The sequence below is a fragment of the Lutra lutra genome, chromosome 1, assembly GCF_902655055.1.
Source record: "Lutra lutra chromosome 1, mLutLut1.2, whole genome shotgun sequence".
Lineage (NCBI taxonomy): Eukaryota > Metazoa > Chordata > Mammalia > Carnivora > Mustelidae > Lutra > Lutra lutra.
In genome coordinates this window covers 100,502,125-100,520,432 of record NC_062278.1, presented here as the reverse complement: position 1 = coordinate 100,520,432, position 18,308 = coordinate 100,502,125, and the positions used below count along the sequence as shown (strand labels likewise).

Here is an 18,308-nt window from a genome sequence, read left to right as displayed (position 1 = left end):
GAATCTTGTTCACCAAATGTTCTTTTATACAATGTAATTAACAATTTTATCTTTATTCCATATGGTTATCATTATAATCAATTTTTCCATTCTCTTTAACTGCATATGATCTTGTCACACCCATTTTTGTACTTTGAACATTTCCTCCCCCATAAAGGAAGAGCTTAAAAGAATTGGGAGTAGAAATTCTACTGTAATTTTGATATTTCTGCTTCAAGAATATTTAAAAATATGAATTCTCCATTAAGAGAAAACATGAAGTAGGATGACTTGTTATATATTTCAGGAATGAAGTAAAAATTCAGATCAACTAATCTTGGGATAAAGTTCAGTCAGATAAATCAAAATGAAGTGATCTGTTTGCATCTATCTATTTAAATCTATTTGCTGTTGGCATATATATGAATTAATAGGGCCAAAGAGAATAATGGCAAACATGTATTTCTTCAATAATTGTAGCAATAGTTAAAGTAATGCCAAAATATTCAACCATAAGTTTTCAATTCTAAAGTCTGTTATGAGTTAGAACATTATCATAATCAACACTTTGAAGCTTGCACACTGGGATACAAGTTATACTGTAATCATATCACTAACAGGAAAAAAAAAAAACACTTTCTTAATCACTGTTAACTCAGGAAAAAATCAATATTTCCTTTTCCACTCAAAATGTATGATAAATAAATATTATTGAAGTGGTAATGCAAAGTTCTCTGGACATATACCTCAGACCATAGGGATCTTCTATATCTAAAGTAAGAACCAAGGAAGGCAAATGGTGAAACTATTTACTATATCATAATATATAAAACTATATTCTTAATGTATAATTTTTATTAATTTTTTATTTTTTATAAATTAGAAGTGAGGAAAATTTTTATATTCTAAAAATATAATTTACCTATTCTGATTAAGACTTCTTAATAATGCTGAATTTAATAATGTGGCTTAATTATTTCTTTAGCTGTTATTAGATCTACCATACACTTTACCTAGATACCTTGTTTATTCTCTTTCTCCATCCCCACCTCTGTAATATAACCTTATCAGAGCAGGTGTTATTAACTTGCAATTTCTATGTTTGTGGCGCTTACCACAGTGTCTTAATCTATTGTAATAAATTAGCATTTTTCAAAGTCTTATAGTGCAAGTCAAAGTGTTAGAAGAAATGATATAAGGATTTTAAATGAGATTTTGAGTTTAAAATCATAACAGAAAATCACCAATATCAAAACTAAGAAAGATCTTTTATTTTAAACAGGTCTCACTCTACTATCTCATTTTATAAATGTAGAAGTTAAGATACAGAGAGATCAAGTGTTTTGTCAGATCACAGAATGTTGGTACTAAAGGCTACCTGAAACTTCATACAGTCAAAATATTTAGAGCTACTTAGCCTTTGTTTGAATACATGCAGTGACAGTGAGTTCACTACTCTATAAAAGCATCATATCTACTCTTTTAAGAACACTACTTATCAGAAAATTTTTTCTTATATGTAATGAAATGTGTATTCCTATGCTTCAATTTTCAATTCTTTTTTTTTTAAATTTTTTCTTTCTTCTTTTTTTTTTTAAGATTTCATTTATGTAACAGAGAGAAACACAGTGAGAGAGGGAACACAAGCAGAGGGAATGGGAGAAGGAGAAGCAGGCTTCCCGCCGAGCAGGGAGCCCAATGCAGAGCTCAAATCCAGGACCCTGGGATAATGACCTGAGCCAAAGGCAGCCGCTTAATGACTGAGCCACCCAGGCACCCCCTCTCTTCTTTTTAAATATTGTTTATGCACCTCACACAGTGCTCCATGCAATACATGCCCTCCTTAATACCTACCACCAGACTCACCCTTCCCTCCACCTCCCTCCCTTCCCAAACCCTCAGTTTCTCAGAGTCCACAATCTCTCATGGTTCATCTCCCACTCTGGTTTCCCCCAATTCACGTTTCCTTTCCTTCTCCTAATGTTCTCCATGTTATTTCTTATGCTCCACAAGTAAGTGAAACCATATGATAATGATTTTCCCTGCTGGACTTATTTCACTCAGCATAATCTCCTCCAGACCCATCCATTTGATAACAAAAGTTGGGTATTCATCCTTTCTGATGGAAGTGTAATATTCCATTGTATACATGAACTATATCTTCTTTATTCATTTGTTTATTGAAGGGCATCTTGGCTCTTTCCACAGTTTGGCGATTGTGGCAATTGTTGCTATGAACATTGGGGTACATATGGCCCTTCTTTCACTGAATCTGTATCTTTCGGGTAAATATTCAGTACTGCAATTGCAGGGTCATAGTAGCTCTATTTTAATTTCTTAAGGAATCTCCACACTGTTTCCAAAGTGGCTGCACCAGCTTGCATTCCCACCAACAGTGTAAGAGGGTTCCCCTTTCTCTGCATCCTCTCCAACACTTGCTGTTTCTTGTCTTGTAAATTTTGGCCATTCTAACTGGTGTAAGGTGGTATCTCAGTGTGGTTTTGATTTGAATTTCCCTGATGACTAATGGTGGTAAATGTTTTTTCATATGTCTGTTAGCCATTTGTATGTCTTCTTTGGAGAAGTGTCTGTTCATGTCTTCTGCCCATTTTTTGATGTGATTATCTGTTTTTTGGGTGTTGAGTTTGAGGAGTTCTTTATATATCTTGGATATCAGCCCTTTTTCTGTAGTGTCATTTGTGAATCTCTTCTCCCATTCCATGGGTTGCCTCTTTGTTTTGTTGACTGTTTCCCTTGCTCTGCAGAAGCTTTTTATCTTGATGAAGTCCCAAAAGTTCATTTTTATTTTTGTTTCCTTTGCCTTTGGAGACGTGTCTTAAAAGATGTTGCTGTGGCGGTTGTTGAAGAGATTACTGCCTATGTTCTCCTTTAGAATTTTGATAGATTCCTGCCTCAAATTGAGGTCTTTTATCCATTTTGAGTTTATCTTTCTGTATTATGTAAGAGAATGGTCGAGTTTCATTCTTCTATACATAGTTGTCCAATTTTCCCAGCACCTTTATTGAAGAGACTATCTTTTCCACTGGATATTTTTTCCTGTTTTGTTGAAGATTATTTGACCATAGAGTTACAGGTCCATATCTGGACTCCCTACTCTCTTCCACTGGTCTATGTGTCTGTTTTTGTGCCAATACCATGCTGTCTTGATCACAGCTTTGTAGGAAAGTTTGAAATCAGGCAATGTGATACCCCCAGCTTTTTCTTTTTCAACATTTCCTTAGCAATTTGGGGTCTTTCCTGGTTCCATACAAATTTCAGGATTGTTTGTTCCAGCACTTTGAAAAATGCTGGTGGAATTGTGATTGGGATTTTTGATCCATGCTTCAATTATTTAGTCCTAGTTGTGTCCTTAGGTCAAGCACAATATGTTTAGTCCAGAGTATTTTTAATGTTGTATGTTATATATATATACACACACAAACACAAAAGTGATGTAGTGCAAAAGTCTAAATTTGAGGTCCTTTATGAATGAGAGTTCTGGGCCAAATAGTTTCCTGCCTCATTATTGTTCAGTACCTCTTTGCCTCCTTCCTTTTTTCACATTCTCACATGCATACACACACGAGGCATAAACACACACACATATATTAAATTGTTATACACATACACACATTATATATGCATCTATTATATAGAAAGGCATGTTTACTTATATTTTGTGTCTTGTAGAAAAACAAAAAACTTAAATAAGTACGTAAAATATATTAGAATCTTTCAAACTCCATTTTCCCTCTTTAATGTCTACTATATCAGGAACTATAAAATAAAAACCATGTTATACTCCTCTCATCCTCTAAAAACCAAAATTGATCCCCCTTCCATATCAAAATGGGTTTATTAAAATATTAAAATTGTTAAAATGTTTCTAGGAATCACTCTCTTATGACCCTCCAACTAATATTTCTAATCTCCTGGCCATTTATTTCCAGATTCATCTAAATCCCACTCTCCCCAGAATATTAAACTTATTTAGCTCTATCTTGACAGGTAGCCTCTAGAACTAAATGCAATACTCTAGATGTGGTCTTACTATGAAGAATAGTGTAGGCTTGTCTCTTGATTCATTCAAGAAAATATTTTTCCCAATACAACCTATAATTCCTTTTGGTTTTCCCATAGCCATGTCATGTCTGACTCATATTAAGCTTAATGTCAAATAAAATTCTTAGTCATTTCCTATATGATATTGCCAAGCCAATTTCCTTTATTCTATACTCATGCAGTTGAAATTTCCTTTGGGTAAGAGAATGGTCCTCAAAGTGTACATATAATAATTACTCATATAACTACACATAATATCTACATTAAAAATAGTGTCATTTTCACAGAAGGTACACATTCTGAAAGTTAAACATAAAAATTTAATTGAGGGGCATAAACAAATAAAGGTTGAGACACATATCCTACCTATAAAAACCTGGTGGCACTTGCTGTACCAGGAAGTTTTTCTCCATGTTTTGGAGAATGTCATTCAGCATTCGGACACGGATGGGAATTCTTTCCTTGGGATCATTAGCAGGACGCATCTCATCTGACTGGAATTGTTCAGCACTCTCCCGCAGGCGTGAGGCCAGAGCTAGCAGTTGAGTGTTGGGTTGATCACCTGGTGGAGATAAATGAGTCCATCTCAGAAGAGACATCCTCAAAGGAGCAAAATAATCATTCTGCAATCATGATGTCAAAAAGGAACATCAGCTAAATTTTCTAATTAAATTTATAATTTATAGTTAAATTATAATATTAATCCTACCAAAAATATTCTAAATATTATATTCTGCTAAGAGTATTATATTTACTGCTACCACTACTACTAGTAATAATAATTACTACTAATAATAATAATACTAGTAAATAGGTACTGGTTGGGAGACTGCTATGTTCCAGACACTGTATTGAGCACTTTAAGTATTTATCCTATTTAATACTCACCAAAGTTTGCATTGTCATGTCTATTTCAGAGCACCTGAGAATTAATTAAGACAAGCAAATTGTACCAGATCATCAAGCAAATAAATGTCAGGCCAAAATTAGAAGCCTGATCTTTCTGACTCAAAAATTCATGCTTTATATTTCTGTGTGGAAAAAAAAAAAAAGATTGTAAAAGAAGTTATCTTCTCTTCTGAGAGCATGAGATATGTTACTCTGTTGTGATATGTCCATGGGCTCCTTTGTTTTACTCAAAATTTCCTGTAATTTGAAGCTGAAATATATCTTTGACTTGAAAGTACACTGAAAACTATCCTATGTAATGTTTACATTGCTTGGTTTTGCTTTTGGGATAATTTTTGTTTGTTATGCTTTGTTCCTATTTGTATAACTTACTGGAAGTCATTTTGATATGAATGGTGGCAGCAAAAACAGGACATTCATTTGACTAAGAGTAAGGCAGCATTAGTACAGTGATAATGGCCACCAGAAACTGTAGCCAGACCACCTGAGTTCAAATCCCTGCTATACCACTTAATAGCTGTGTGATGTTGGGCAAATTACTGAGCTTCAGTATCCTAATTTATAAAATGAATAAGATAATAGCATCTGCTTCATAGATTATGAGGGCTGAATGATGAATATTTTATAAAGTGTTACAAAAAGTATTCCCTACAGTTAGGCAGTTTCCAGCTGATGTGACTTAGCACCTTGTTTATTTATTTATTTTTTTTAAAGATTTTATTTATTTATTTATTTGACAGAGAGAGATCACAAGTAGATGGAGAGGCAGGCAGAGAGAGAGAGAGGGAAGCAGGCTTCTCGCTGAGCAGAGAGCCCGATGCGGGACTCGATCCCAGGACCCTGAGATCATGACCTGAGCCGAAGGCAGCAGCTTAACCCACTGAGCCACCCAGGCGCCCAGCACCTTGTTTAAAAAGCAATCCTTTGTTATACCATGAGAGGGGCATTCCCTCATCATCTTCTTCCCAATATTCCCCACCAATTGAGTCATTCTCTGGGTGAGGCAACAGTTGGTGGTGTTGTTCTCAGGAAATTAGGTACAACTAACTCCAGCAAGGTCAGAAACTCAATACAGAGAACTATGTCAAGTCGAAGTGAGGAAATGAACATGGGCCTGATGGCTGTCTTGGCAGCCAGCCTAAACTGGCTGTCTTGAGAGCATGGCATTGATATAAGCAAATGGAGAGATGAGGAGGCCATTTGGGACCTTTGGCTGGGGAAGTCTCAAGCAAAAGGGAAAGATCACAAAGGGACTCTTTCCAAGTGAAGTTCAAGTGTTATCAGATCCTCAAACACCTGGTCTTTGTGAAAATGCAGATTCTCAGACCCGCTGAATCTCTCTAGGCATAGAGCCTAGGAATTTCCATGCCACCCAGATTTTTACCCACATTTTAAAGTTTAAGAAGCACTGTAGAGAGCTGAGGAGCTAAGGAAAGATTATCTGGGTTAGAATTACAGCTGATGTATAGAATATGTCTTCATAGAATTACCAACCTCTAACTAAACATTTATTGTCTTTCCCCTGCATCCGATGGGGACTATTTCACATGTCACTTTCTTCAGAAGCTAGCACAATTCTGACACACAATAATTGTTTACTAAATAAATAAAAGAGATTTAATAAAGTATTTTCAGAAAAAAATCCAACAACCAAAGAAAACTGTGCAGACATAAGTGGTTTTCATGAGAACTATAAAGAGATTGCCACATTTATATGCTTTCTGTTCACTGACATTAACAATATGAATAAAATTAATTGTAGGAGTTCACAGGTTTTGGCATTTTGATGTTTTCAAAGTACATTCTATATACATTAATTATCTTGTTAAAACCTGAGGTTGCGAGAGGAGAAATTTTTGCTCGTTGAGGATATTCAGCACTCTGTTATTTAAACAGTTATAATGATAATGCCATTTTATGAAGTTATGGTTTATTTTAAATTGTGATGTTTCACTGAAGTTAATATATGGGGGCCTTATAGGAAATACCATTGTACAAGGAAAAAAATAAGACAAAAAAAGCACATTTGAATTATACTGGAATAGAAAGACTGAACAACAGAAAAAAACAAGTTCGACATCTTAGAGTCTTCCACTTAAGAAAGAAAAGTCTGTTCTGATCTAACATACACTACAGAATTGAAGACATTACTACTGAATCAGGTGAGACAAATTGTACCATTCTACTTTATTTAGCTTTAAATGAATTTATCTTTCATGCTGGTGAGGATGTAGAGAACTGACAGCTTTAAGAACTGTCTTGTTCCAGAAAGGACCCTGAGAGTGAACACCTGCCATCTACACAATCCCCTCTGTATTACTTCCAGGGTATAAGCTTACAAATTGAAAAGTAGCTTTACTTTCAATGTTCTCTTAATCATTTGTATACATAACTGATGTTCCAAAGATTCCTAATAGCATTTTAATGACAATTAGAACTTATTTGTCCATTTAAATAAGACCCAGAAACTAACATCACTGACTCTATGTCAGCTGTGACCCTAAATGATTTTTCCCCCATGATACTGAATCCCTGTTAGAATGTCAGCTCTGTGAAGGAAGAGATTGTTGTCTGTTTTGTTTACGGCCATTTCCTCAGACTAACACTATGCCTGGCATATCACTGAATCATCTACTTTGATCAGAACATTATAGTATCTGAAATATTTTTATCCTTATCTGTCTTGTCTATCTCCTTTCCCTGACTGAGAAGAACCCCACAAGGTCATCAAATATGTTTTATCTCTTTGTATCTCTAGCTGCTAGCACAATATCTAAGACATAATAGTCATTTACTAAAAATTGTGTTTAGTAAATTTCGAATTATAAGATAATATTTTGAGATATTATACTAAATGATGCCTACAAAGTCACTTAGGGAAATGTTTGGCATATAATAAGGACAACTAATTTTGCTAAAATTCAATAATAATTGCAAAGGAAAAGAAAAAACAAGAAAAGAAGCTATTTTAGGGTAATGATAAGTCAAACTAAACTAAATTGAATTAAAATATGCCTGCCAATAATCAATAAAAAGAATATATAAAACTTCATTTAAGTCACAGTGAATGTCAGAGAATGGAGGACTAATTGAGGCTCCTAACAGTTCAGGTTTAATATGCAGTAAGTCCATTGACCAAAGAAAATGAATTGGGAGTTAGAGATTTCTCTCAGTGAGAGTTAATACAATTATCTTGAAGTTATATGCACACAGAGTCTAAAGACCCAGGTCTTGGTATCAAAAAACATGCAAGAGCTCCATCTACTTAATTACTATCAATGTAGTTTTGAATAGATTACTTAATATTATTGTCCTTTAACTTCCTTGGGGAAAAAGAATAGTTATTCCAATCTCTAAGCATAGAAATCACCATATAAATGGAAGTTACTATTATCAGAGTACACAAACTAAGTATAAATTACCACCAACTCATTTTTCAGACATGTAAAAAATATTGTAACTAATGATTTTTTCTTAGAGATGTTACTTTTCACTTCTTCAAATCAGTGCCGCCACTTCTCCATTATTGTATCACACTCTTCCCTGTATATACTGTAATAAAGATTCCCAATTTTATTTTGTGGTGAATATGAATCTGGAGCCATTTTTTCTTCCCATGGGCTGCATCTCGAACTTCTTAAGAACAAGGAAAGGGATAATATAAAAGTTAAGGAATTAAACAACCAGCCTTCAAAAATTATCCTTTTACATCTTCCCTTCTGGTGAAAAGCCAAAAATTAATAAGTTTAAAAATTTTGTTTTAAGATTTTATTTATTTATTTGAGAGACAGAGATCACAAGTAGGCAGAGGCAGACAGAGAGAGAGGAAGAAGCAGGCTCCCCGCCGAGTAGAGATCCTGATGAGGGGCTCTATCCCAGGACCCGGGGATCATTACCTGAGCTGAAGGCAGAGGCTTTAACTCACTGAGCCACAGGTGCCCATTAATAAGTTTTTATAGCATGGCAGAACATACTGATATGTGATAAATATTAAAAATCAACCTTAAGGGGCACCTGGGTGGCTCAGTGGGTTAAAGCCTCTGCTTTCGGCTCAGGTCACGATCCCAGTGTCCTGGGATCGAGCCCCACATCGGGCTCTCTGCTCGGCAGGGAGCCTGCTTCCTCCTCTCTCTCTGCCTGCCTCTCTGCCTACTTGTGATCTCTGTCAAATGAAACGAATAAAAATCTTTAAAAAAAAAATCAACCTTAATATAATACAGAATAATTAAGACTGCCTGGTAAAATTATCTTGTTATTTAAGAGATAATTGAAATGGACTTCTAAATTTCAAACAGAAACAATGCATTTTTCCTTTGTCTCAAAGTAAAATACAAATGTATTTTCAGTAAGTAACGTATTGAGTCCTATTTTGTGTCGTGTTCTATAAATACTGGGAGGGAGGCAAAGGCAAAGATTAAATCTTCAACCTTAATAAATTCCTAATCTAGCTAGATATAATCCACAAATGGAGAATAAATAAGGATCAAATAAAATAAATGCTCATGAGAAAGACTGAAGAGTTTATTGTGTATAAAAATATCTTAAGTAAATCCAGAGAAGAAGTGATACTTGAAAGACAGATCATGGTATTGCCCAGAAACTGAGGGCATCTAAAATGGACCTCTTGAAGTTCTGAGACTCTTTCTACATTAAAACAGTCAAGGATGTTAAATCTGTAAACAATAATATTAATTGCTACTAATTAATCCCTTAGTCCTCAGCTTTTTAGAGGGTGAAGTTGCCTTTAACTTCAACCCTTCCATTTTTTTCATTGTGTTATACAGAGAACAGATCTGGATATTATAAGCAGTAGTAATATTAACTGTAGAGGAGAGAAGGAGGGAGGGAGAGAGAGAAGGAGGAATTATGAGTCAGTGGATAGTGAGATAGTATTCAGATTTAAGGAGGCCAGTTCAGAAGAGGCTCTAAAACATACTGAAGGAAACCTGTCCCTACTCCTACCTTCTAGTGGGTTATCACATTGCAGCATTGTCCCCTTCAAGTCATTTGGGAGACAGTGTGGTGTAGTGGAAAGGGCAGGGGCTTTGGAATCTGATAGAGCTATCTCTATTCAATCCCTAAACCTACTGCTTAAATAGATACACCCAATGAAAACATAAACACATCCTCCCCGACTCCTCACTCACAGTTTCTTAATCTCTAAATTGCTCTTAACAATATCCAGTTCAGCTCATGTGGCTAGAGTAAGATTAAATGTCACAATGGACATAAGACACTTGGCACATTACCTAGGGCTTTGTGGAGTGACCCTGAAAGTGCCACGGTGTCCTCAGAAAACTTGTTCCTCTCGAGGACCATTGTTACAGAATCCTAAAACAATTTCCAATAGTAGATCAGAAGCTCAAAGGCACTTCATACATGTCCTATCCATAAGGTCTCTAAGACATCTGGGTAAGACTAGTAACTACAGTTCTGTCTGCCCCCACTGAATCTGTATGTTCTTTTCTAACCTGCCAGGACCTGCCCAAACTACCTCTTCTCCCCAGGCACTCCTGAATCTTGATGAGTTTCATTTTGGCATAAACCCATGTTTTTAAGTCTGTTCTACAATCTTCTAGACAAATGCATAACTGTCTGATTTTAAAGAATGGTTTTACTACTTAACATTGTGGCCTTTCTTCCAAGTTTTATCCTCCCAAAAGTTTTAAATTTCAGTTTATTTCCACTTTTCTATCTTTTTGTTCTATTTTGTGGCTGTATTTTTTTAAGACTCACTCAATTTCATCTTAAATTAAGAGTGAAATGTACTGGTCATACTCTAAAACTACATTTTTATATCAAACAAACATAGCTTTTTATTTTAATAGTATTTCACAGAACCTGTTCTTCTATGGATGAGCTTATCACAGTTTTAAAGGTGCTAACAATTGCAAAATCATAGCTTAGACTTCACTGATTTATAGTGACAAGGGAAAGTATGATTTATGTTTCACATACCACAGTGGTTAAAAGCAGAACAGAAGATTATTTGGGGGGAAAAATGTATGTTACTTAATGTCGTTTTAAAAATATCTTGTGGCATCGCTAAAGAGAAAAAAAGAAATTGCCAATATGATTTCATCCAGGGGAAAGAACAGTCCTTTATTATCCCACATTTTCTATTCTTCATGCTGGCTTCTTTAGTATGAATCACAATGAATCATCTCAGCTGGTTATTTAAAGAAGTTAAACAAACAAAAACGCAGGTATAGAGAGAAATGTGGGAGCTAGTGCACTGCTGATAAATAATCTAACACTGATTTTACAATACATTGATAAAAGGATATTATTTAAAAGTGCAATATGCCAGAAGACAGTAGATAATTATGTCTAAACTGAATACAGTAGAAATCCCTCTTCCAAAGGCACCAAACTGGCATACTTAGAAGAATTAGGTCGGCCACTTCTTAAAAAGTATGCAAGGCATTCTGAAAATTTTCTCATATTCTAAATATTGCCCAAGGATCCAGCTAGCCAACACAGATGAAAATCTAGCATGAATTTGACCATATTGCATGGAATGAGTTCTCCCAACAGTGTCTGTCTGCCTGGTGCAGAAACTGATCTGGATATTGGCTGCTTTGGAAGAGTGAGCAAAACTTCCCTGAATGAATTAAATTCATGTGTGGTTTATTTTTTACCAGTATCCTCCTGAGGCAGAAAGTTGGAGTTGTATATTTAATAACATGTGTGAGTTTAATTATGTTTTGGTTAAGCCAAGAAAATGAAAAAAAAAAAGATTGAATAAAATTAATCAGTATGAGGTCAAGGATACTTTATGCTCTATTATGAGCCAAGATTAAAAGTATCTTTAAAAAAAACACAACTTTAAAATTGTTGCCAGAGAGGCAATACTTACAGAAAAATGGATGGTGGTACTATTCTGTCATGGGCATAGGGTTTTACCCTTAAAATGCACTTAGGGAAAAAAAAATTCACAATATAATAGACCATTACTATGATGGGAAAGTAGGAAAATGGTAAGAAGTCATTACCATATTTCAATCAATGTAGTGATACATATAAAATGTAGATACCGCAAAGAAAACTTTAAACAAATTTGAATGAAGTACTCAGAATACTGAAGGAAATGATGATAAAGGGAAGCTGTAGGAATAGCAACAAATTGTGACACAGGACATAAAGGAAAAGAAAGTATAATTCTAAGGAATACAAAAGGGATGACATGCTCTAGATAATAACTAAGGGACATTATTCAATAAAAATATGAGTTCAAAAAGAAGTGGGAGAAAACTAGTTTCAGGAGACAAACTCTGATACTATAGAGACAACCAGAATTTGTTGCAGACCCAGTTGTCCCATCTCCTTGTTTGAACTAGATGTGGGATATCAATATATGAAATACAAATTTTAATTAGTTATGTAGTCACAGTCCATACAAAAATATACTGGGGGAGGGGGGGCGCCTGGGTGGCTTAGTGGGTTAAAGCCTCTGCCTTCGGCTCAGGTCATGATCCCAGCGTCCTGGGATCGAACCCTGCATCTTGCTCTCTGCTCAGCAGGGAGCCTGCTTCCCCCTCTCTGCCTGCTTCTCTGCCTACTTGTGATCTTTGTCAAATAAATAAATAAAATCTTAAAATTAAAAAAAATATATATACACTGGGGATTGATACTAAACATATTTTTAGGAATTTGTACCCAATGGATGGCCAATTTCTTATTGAATTTCTCTCAATTTGAGCAAGCAAGGTAAGCTACTTCTGAGAGAATGCTTTTAAGTCCTGTTCACTGAAAATGGTAACTTCCAGATACGCCAGTTTGGGTCAAACTACTAGAAATCTAACATGATTTGGAATTTCCATGGGAACAAAAATTTTCTTAGAATTTATATTTTAGATGGATGGATTTGGATTTTTTAGGGAGGACACAGGGCCAGGTACCTAATGTACCCACTCTTTACTATTTCTAGGGCAGTCCAAAGTTGGAGTTGGTGGTAATTAAAATCAAGATTGGAGATAGATGGGCTGAGGACTAGAATCACACAATTTATAAAGCACATACATAATTTTTCCATTTGGGACATCCATCATAAATTACTCAGAAAGAGAAAAAGACATCAGATGGGTCTCAGCCACGTGATTGTGGAAAAGAACTGACACATATTGAAAATACGAAACTACAGATCTAGAGGAACAGTGCACTTGGCTCAGTCACATCATGACGGTGAAATACTATCTTTCCGTCTACAGTGAAGTGATTGACGCTAATGAATTATCAGCTAATAAAAAAAGAGAAAAAGTCAGATAAAGTCACCATTGTCGGTTTTTCAGAGAACAGGAGGAAATCCTGCCAACAACCATTTTACATTTAGTGAGACAATCAGGAGGTGGCAACAAGCCACACAGTTAGAACCTGTTTCCTGCTGAGTCTGGCTTGCACTAAATAAATGTGTACATAGCCAGATCAAATGAAAGTGACTTTTACTTTATTTGGTCATTTGTAGGTTTTTCAATAATGGTAAATAACAGAATTCCAATTAAGAAAAATAGCAGATATTAAACAGAAAGCATCAGACTCACAAAGTCCCTTAGCTATTTTGAAGTGCAGTTTTAAACATTAAAAAGTGGATAAAGTGAGAAAGAGTAAATTTAGCCAGGTTGCTAAATGCTCAGTCCTTACTCTGCTTCCAGGTTCAAGGGTGTGGTGCTACTTTGTTTATTCTTGGCACCTGTCTCTGCTGCCTGCACACTAGGACCAGTGCCCTGCGTGTGCATTTTTTGGACATACTTTTATTTGCAAAAAGTACCCCTGAAGCATATCAGTTATCTTATCAGTCACTATTTACATTATATCTCCATGTACCACATATAAATATTAATTCTCTAACTATTATGTGTTTGGCATTGACCAAATATTAAGAGCCAAGGTCACTCAGTCAAAATGAGCTTTCAAGACCGTACAATAAATCAACTCAAACAAATTATTCACTGGTAAATTATCCTTCTTTCTGGTGGTTGTGAGAACAGTAGAGAATGGTCTGCTGCTACTGTAAACTAGAGTAATAAATAAACAAGATAGCCCGTTGTCAAGGGGTAAAAATTACACCGTTGAAAATGCAATTGGGTTTCAGAGACCTTCATACGTAAACTCTTTGCAGTAGGGAGAAACAGTATTTTATAGTCCAGCCTTGAAGGTCACTTTTTTTTTTTTTAAGCTATGATTGAGAACTCAAGACTAATCACTGCTAGCTGTCATAACAAAATAAGAAAATATATCAACAATTAAAGCTTGTATTAAGCAGTAAAATTAGATGTTTCATTTAACATGGTACAGGAACTCTGTTTAGCTAATGAAACTATCTCACCCTGTAACTAAAATGAAACTGAAATATTTATTTAATTGTTATAAATTGTGTCCATTATTCACACATTATAGCATATTATTCTATTTTAGTAATAAGGTAATAACCAGAGTACGCAAAATGGAACAGGTACATCAAATTTCCTATAATTTAGCAGATATTTGAATGATGTTTTACCTTGATATACAGCAAATAAGTTTGAATCATGATGATTTAAACACAAAAATGTATATAGCTTAAAGGTGATGAATCATGTCACTTTGAACAAACATTTATACTCAAGTCACAGTAAAAATATTTTTTTTTGCTTATATATCGATTTTTTTGTTACATTTTCTTTTGCTTTGTTTTATGTTTCTAGTACATGCACATCTTAAGTCTGCCCACATCTTTCTGAGTGAAAGTAGAGGGAGACCCAAGGAGTCTCACATCAAAAGAAACAAAACTCATACAAAACCGACAACCAAAGGAAAAGTTCTTTACGTAGAGTGGAAGGAGTCCAATATAACAGCAAGAAGCCAAAATGCTCCTGGCTCACCCAACTAAGAAACCTGATTTTAGGGAGAGGTTTATCTAGCCTTAGTAGCATCAGCCCACAGTGGAAATCTTTGTAGAATGACTGTAGTTTGGTTATTTGTTTCCCCCTTGTACTAACACACTTTTAGATATAACTATTAAAGAAAGAATTATTAACCTGGCCTATTTTCATGATATTTTCTGTACCTTCTTCCTTTAACTAAAATCTGACTTTCCCCTAAGGATACTGCATCCAAGACAGCCCTCCCAGGTGGTGGTTCCTTCTCCCAGGCACTTTGTAGCCCTTTCCCTAGAAGAACACTAGGAGGGTCCTCTGCATTACTGAGCATTCTTTGAAGTTTTTTGCTCCTGGTTTTGTCACTCCTTCTTATAATAATTACTCCTTTTTAATTCTTGGCAATTTCCATATCCACATATTCTAGACTCTCTTTCCCTTAGCCTCTTTTCCTCCTATCCCACTGCCACGGTCATGTCCTTGCCTGAACACTGTCATTATGGATGACTCTTTGTATGATCACATTTTTAACAATCCCATTTTCTGGCCACCAGCAAAGGAGTCTTTCTAGCTCACTCACTCCCAATTCTTTGATCGCACCAGGAAGTAGCATCTGTCAATCCTCCTCCCTTTCTGTTCCCCCTCATTGCCTTCATTTCCTCACTTTATTCCATGCCCAATTTAGATACTATGGTCCACTCCCATGGGTGCTCCTTTGCATGTACTCCCAGTTTTATCTTATCTAATTCATTGTCCCTCTCCCATTAGAGCTATAGCCTGATTAAATACAACTCTGTCAGTGCTGTATCTGAAACCCTCCTGAAGGCTGAATAATTGTATTGAATTATCTCATTAAAATACAGGTATTTCTTCTGAGCTCTAATGCTGCCCAAAATATAGGCATACGTCATTTCATTGCACTTTGCTTTACTGAGTTTCACAGAAACTCATATTTTACATTTTTTACAAATTGAAGTTTCATGGAAACCCTGCATCGAGCAAGTCTATGAGAGAAGCTTGACAAAAGTGAAAAAAAAGGAAACTGTATAGAGGCCAACTTCAATATACCAAAAACAGAGCAATCTGAGGCCACTTCATATGGGAACAAATAACCCTAAACAGCTCATCTGCTTTCAGGGTTATGGTTTTACAGCCAATATAATAAGAATCATTGAGGGAGGAAGTTGTGTTATAGTATTCTCCAAGTTAAGAAGCAATCCTGATAGACAAGATTTAAAAAAGAAAAAAAAAGTATTAAACTTATAGATACCGGAAATATTTGGCTGTTAAGAATAATTCACCCCCCCCCCAAAATGACCATTTTCTAAGGATTACTGCTTAAGGATTATAGTTAAAATATTGACTTTTGCACTGAGAAGTATATGTCTACAAATCACACATTAAATATCTGACAATAAGATGTGTGACTCAAATAGGAGGAGGGTACATTCTTTAATTACTATATTGCCCTTTGTATTTAGTTAATGAAGACAAATTACAAGCTTAGTTGAAAGCTTTGTATGTAGATAAAAGGGAAATGAAGGTAACTATTAGGGTGGTATTAGAATTCTGCAGAAAGAGATGTATTCAAACATGAAGGGATTGAAATAGAAACTATAGAAATAATTCTCTTCTTGTCACCCTTAATCTAGGGTGGACCAACACTTCAGTGATCTGGCATCTACCTCAGAAATCAATCCCAAAGGAGAAACTTCTGGGTCAATCTTGTTTGAACTGACTGAATGTTGGCTACAAACTCACTTACCTACTTCCTTCTTTATTTATTTGGAAAAATATCTGATCTATATTTTTTCCATATGGAATTTATAAATGATAATAGAAGTTTGAAATTATAAATCTCTCTGACAAAGGGAAGTAGATGAAACATCTTTTATAATCTGATATTTTGTCCTGTGCTCACACATAAATACACCTCTTTTCTATTGACATGGCAGTCAAATTTCTTCTAAGCCCCTCTCATGATAATCCTCTCCAGGCAAGGAGGCTTGTGTTGTCATAGTTAATAAGATAGCATATGATTTTATCCATTGCTCATTAAAAATTAGTTGAACAATCTTTCATTTGCTAAAATTACTATAATTCAAAGAAAAATTACCTTTAAGGCTGTTTTGAACTTCTAAAGCTACATCGAGAGCATTAAAGGGCAGAACTGGTTCATTGGCAATTTGCAAAATCACTTCTCCTGAGAGCTGAAAGAAAAAAACACAAAAGATGCTAGCATTCAGTATTAAGGGTTTCTGATTTTTTTTTCCATTTTTTTCAATCATTCTTATGTAACCACAGCAGCAAAAACACAGAGGGTAAAATATACATTTGTAAGATATCTTTGCCTTTTAATTTTTTTCCTTTTTTTTCCCCCAAGACTTTATTTATCTGTTTGACAGACAGAGACAGAGAGAGAGAGAATGAAAGAGAGAGAGCACAAACAGGGGGAGCAGCAGGCAGAGAGAGAGGGAGAAGCAGGTCCCCTGCTAAGCAGGGAACCCAACAGGCTCCTATCTCAGGACCTTAGGATCATGACCTGAGCCTAAGCCAGATGCTTAACCAACTGAGCCACCCAGATCCCCTCTTTCCACTTTTCAAAAAGATTTTATTTGTTTAAAGAAACAGAGAGAGAGAGAGCAGGGGAGGGGCAGAGGGAGAAGAGGAAGCAGACTCCCCACTGAGCAGGGAGCCCTACACTCTGGGCCTGGATCCCAGGACCCTAGGATCATGACTGGAGCCAAAGGCAGAAGACCCTTAACCTACTAAGCCATTTAGGTACCCCTAGTTTTACTTTTCTATAAAGAAAAAAAAAAAATCAGTGCATTTTTCATGTTTCAAAATAGTATAAAGGAATATAACATTTTCTTCTTTTTTAGCTAAAATATTAAGAAATAGCACCCTAGTTGAAGAAGTTATAATATTTAAACTTTAAAACAATTCTTTATTCAGCAGTTCAGAATGTCACACAATAAAAAAAAAAAAAAATAGTAGAGAGAAGTAAATGAAAATCAATATCTGGTTAGGGGATTAAAGTAATACCCCAGACAAAATTAATGATCAATTTATTTCATTTAAAATATAATTTAGTCTGAATAAACAGATGGTTACCAGATGGTGGGCAAGGGGATGGGTGAAATAGGTGATGGGGATTAAGGAGTGCACTTCTAATGATGAACACTGGGTGTTGTATGTAGCGAATCACTAAATGGTATGCCTGAAACTAATATTACACTGTATTAACTAACTGGAAATTTTTTTTTAATTTTTAATTTTTATTTTTTTAAAGATTTGATTTATTCATTTGAGACAGAGAGCGCACAGAGGTACAGTGAGAGGGAGAAGCAGACTCTCTGGCTGAGCAGAAAACCTGATGTGGGGCTCAATCCCAGCACCCTGAGATCATGACCTGAGCCAAAGGCAGACGCTTCACCAGCTGAACCACCCAGGCATCCCATAACGAACTGGAATTTAAAGAAAACTTAAGAAAAATAAATGAAC

General features: G+C 35.4%; 1 protein-coding gene across 8 annotated transcripts in view; it reads right to left on the bottom strand.

The window, feature by feature from the left end:
• Window positions 1-18,308, bottom strand: part of NAALADL2 (N-acetylated alpha-linked acidic dipeptidase like 2) — a 1,357,959-nt gene that overhangs the window by 43,779 nt on the left and 1,295,872 nt on the right. For all 8 annotated transcript variants that reach the window (XM_047730769.1, XM_047730776.1, XM_047730785.1 and 5 more), the window contains 2 exons: window positions 16,921-17,014; window positions 4,408-4,603 (listed from right to left, as the gene is read on the bottom strand). In XM_047730769.1, coding sequence (XP_047586725.1) covers window positions 4,408-4,603; window positions 16,921-17,014 — 290 coding nt within the window. The remainder of the gene's footprint in view (window positions 1-4,407; window positions 4,604-16,920; window positions 17,015-18,308) is intronic.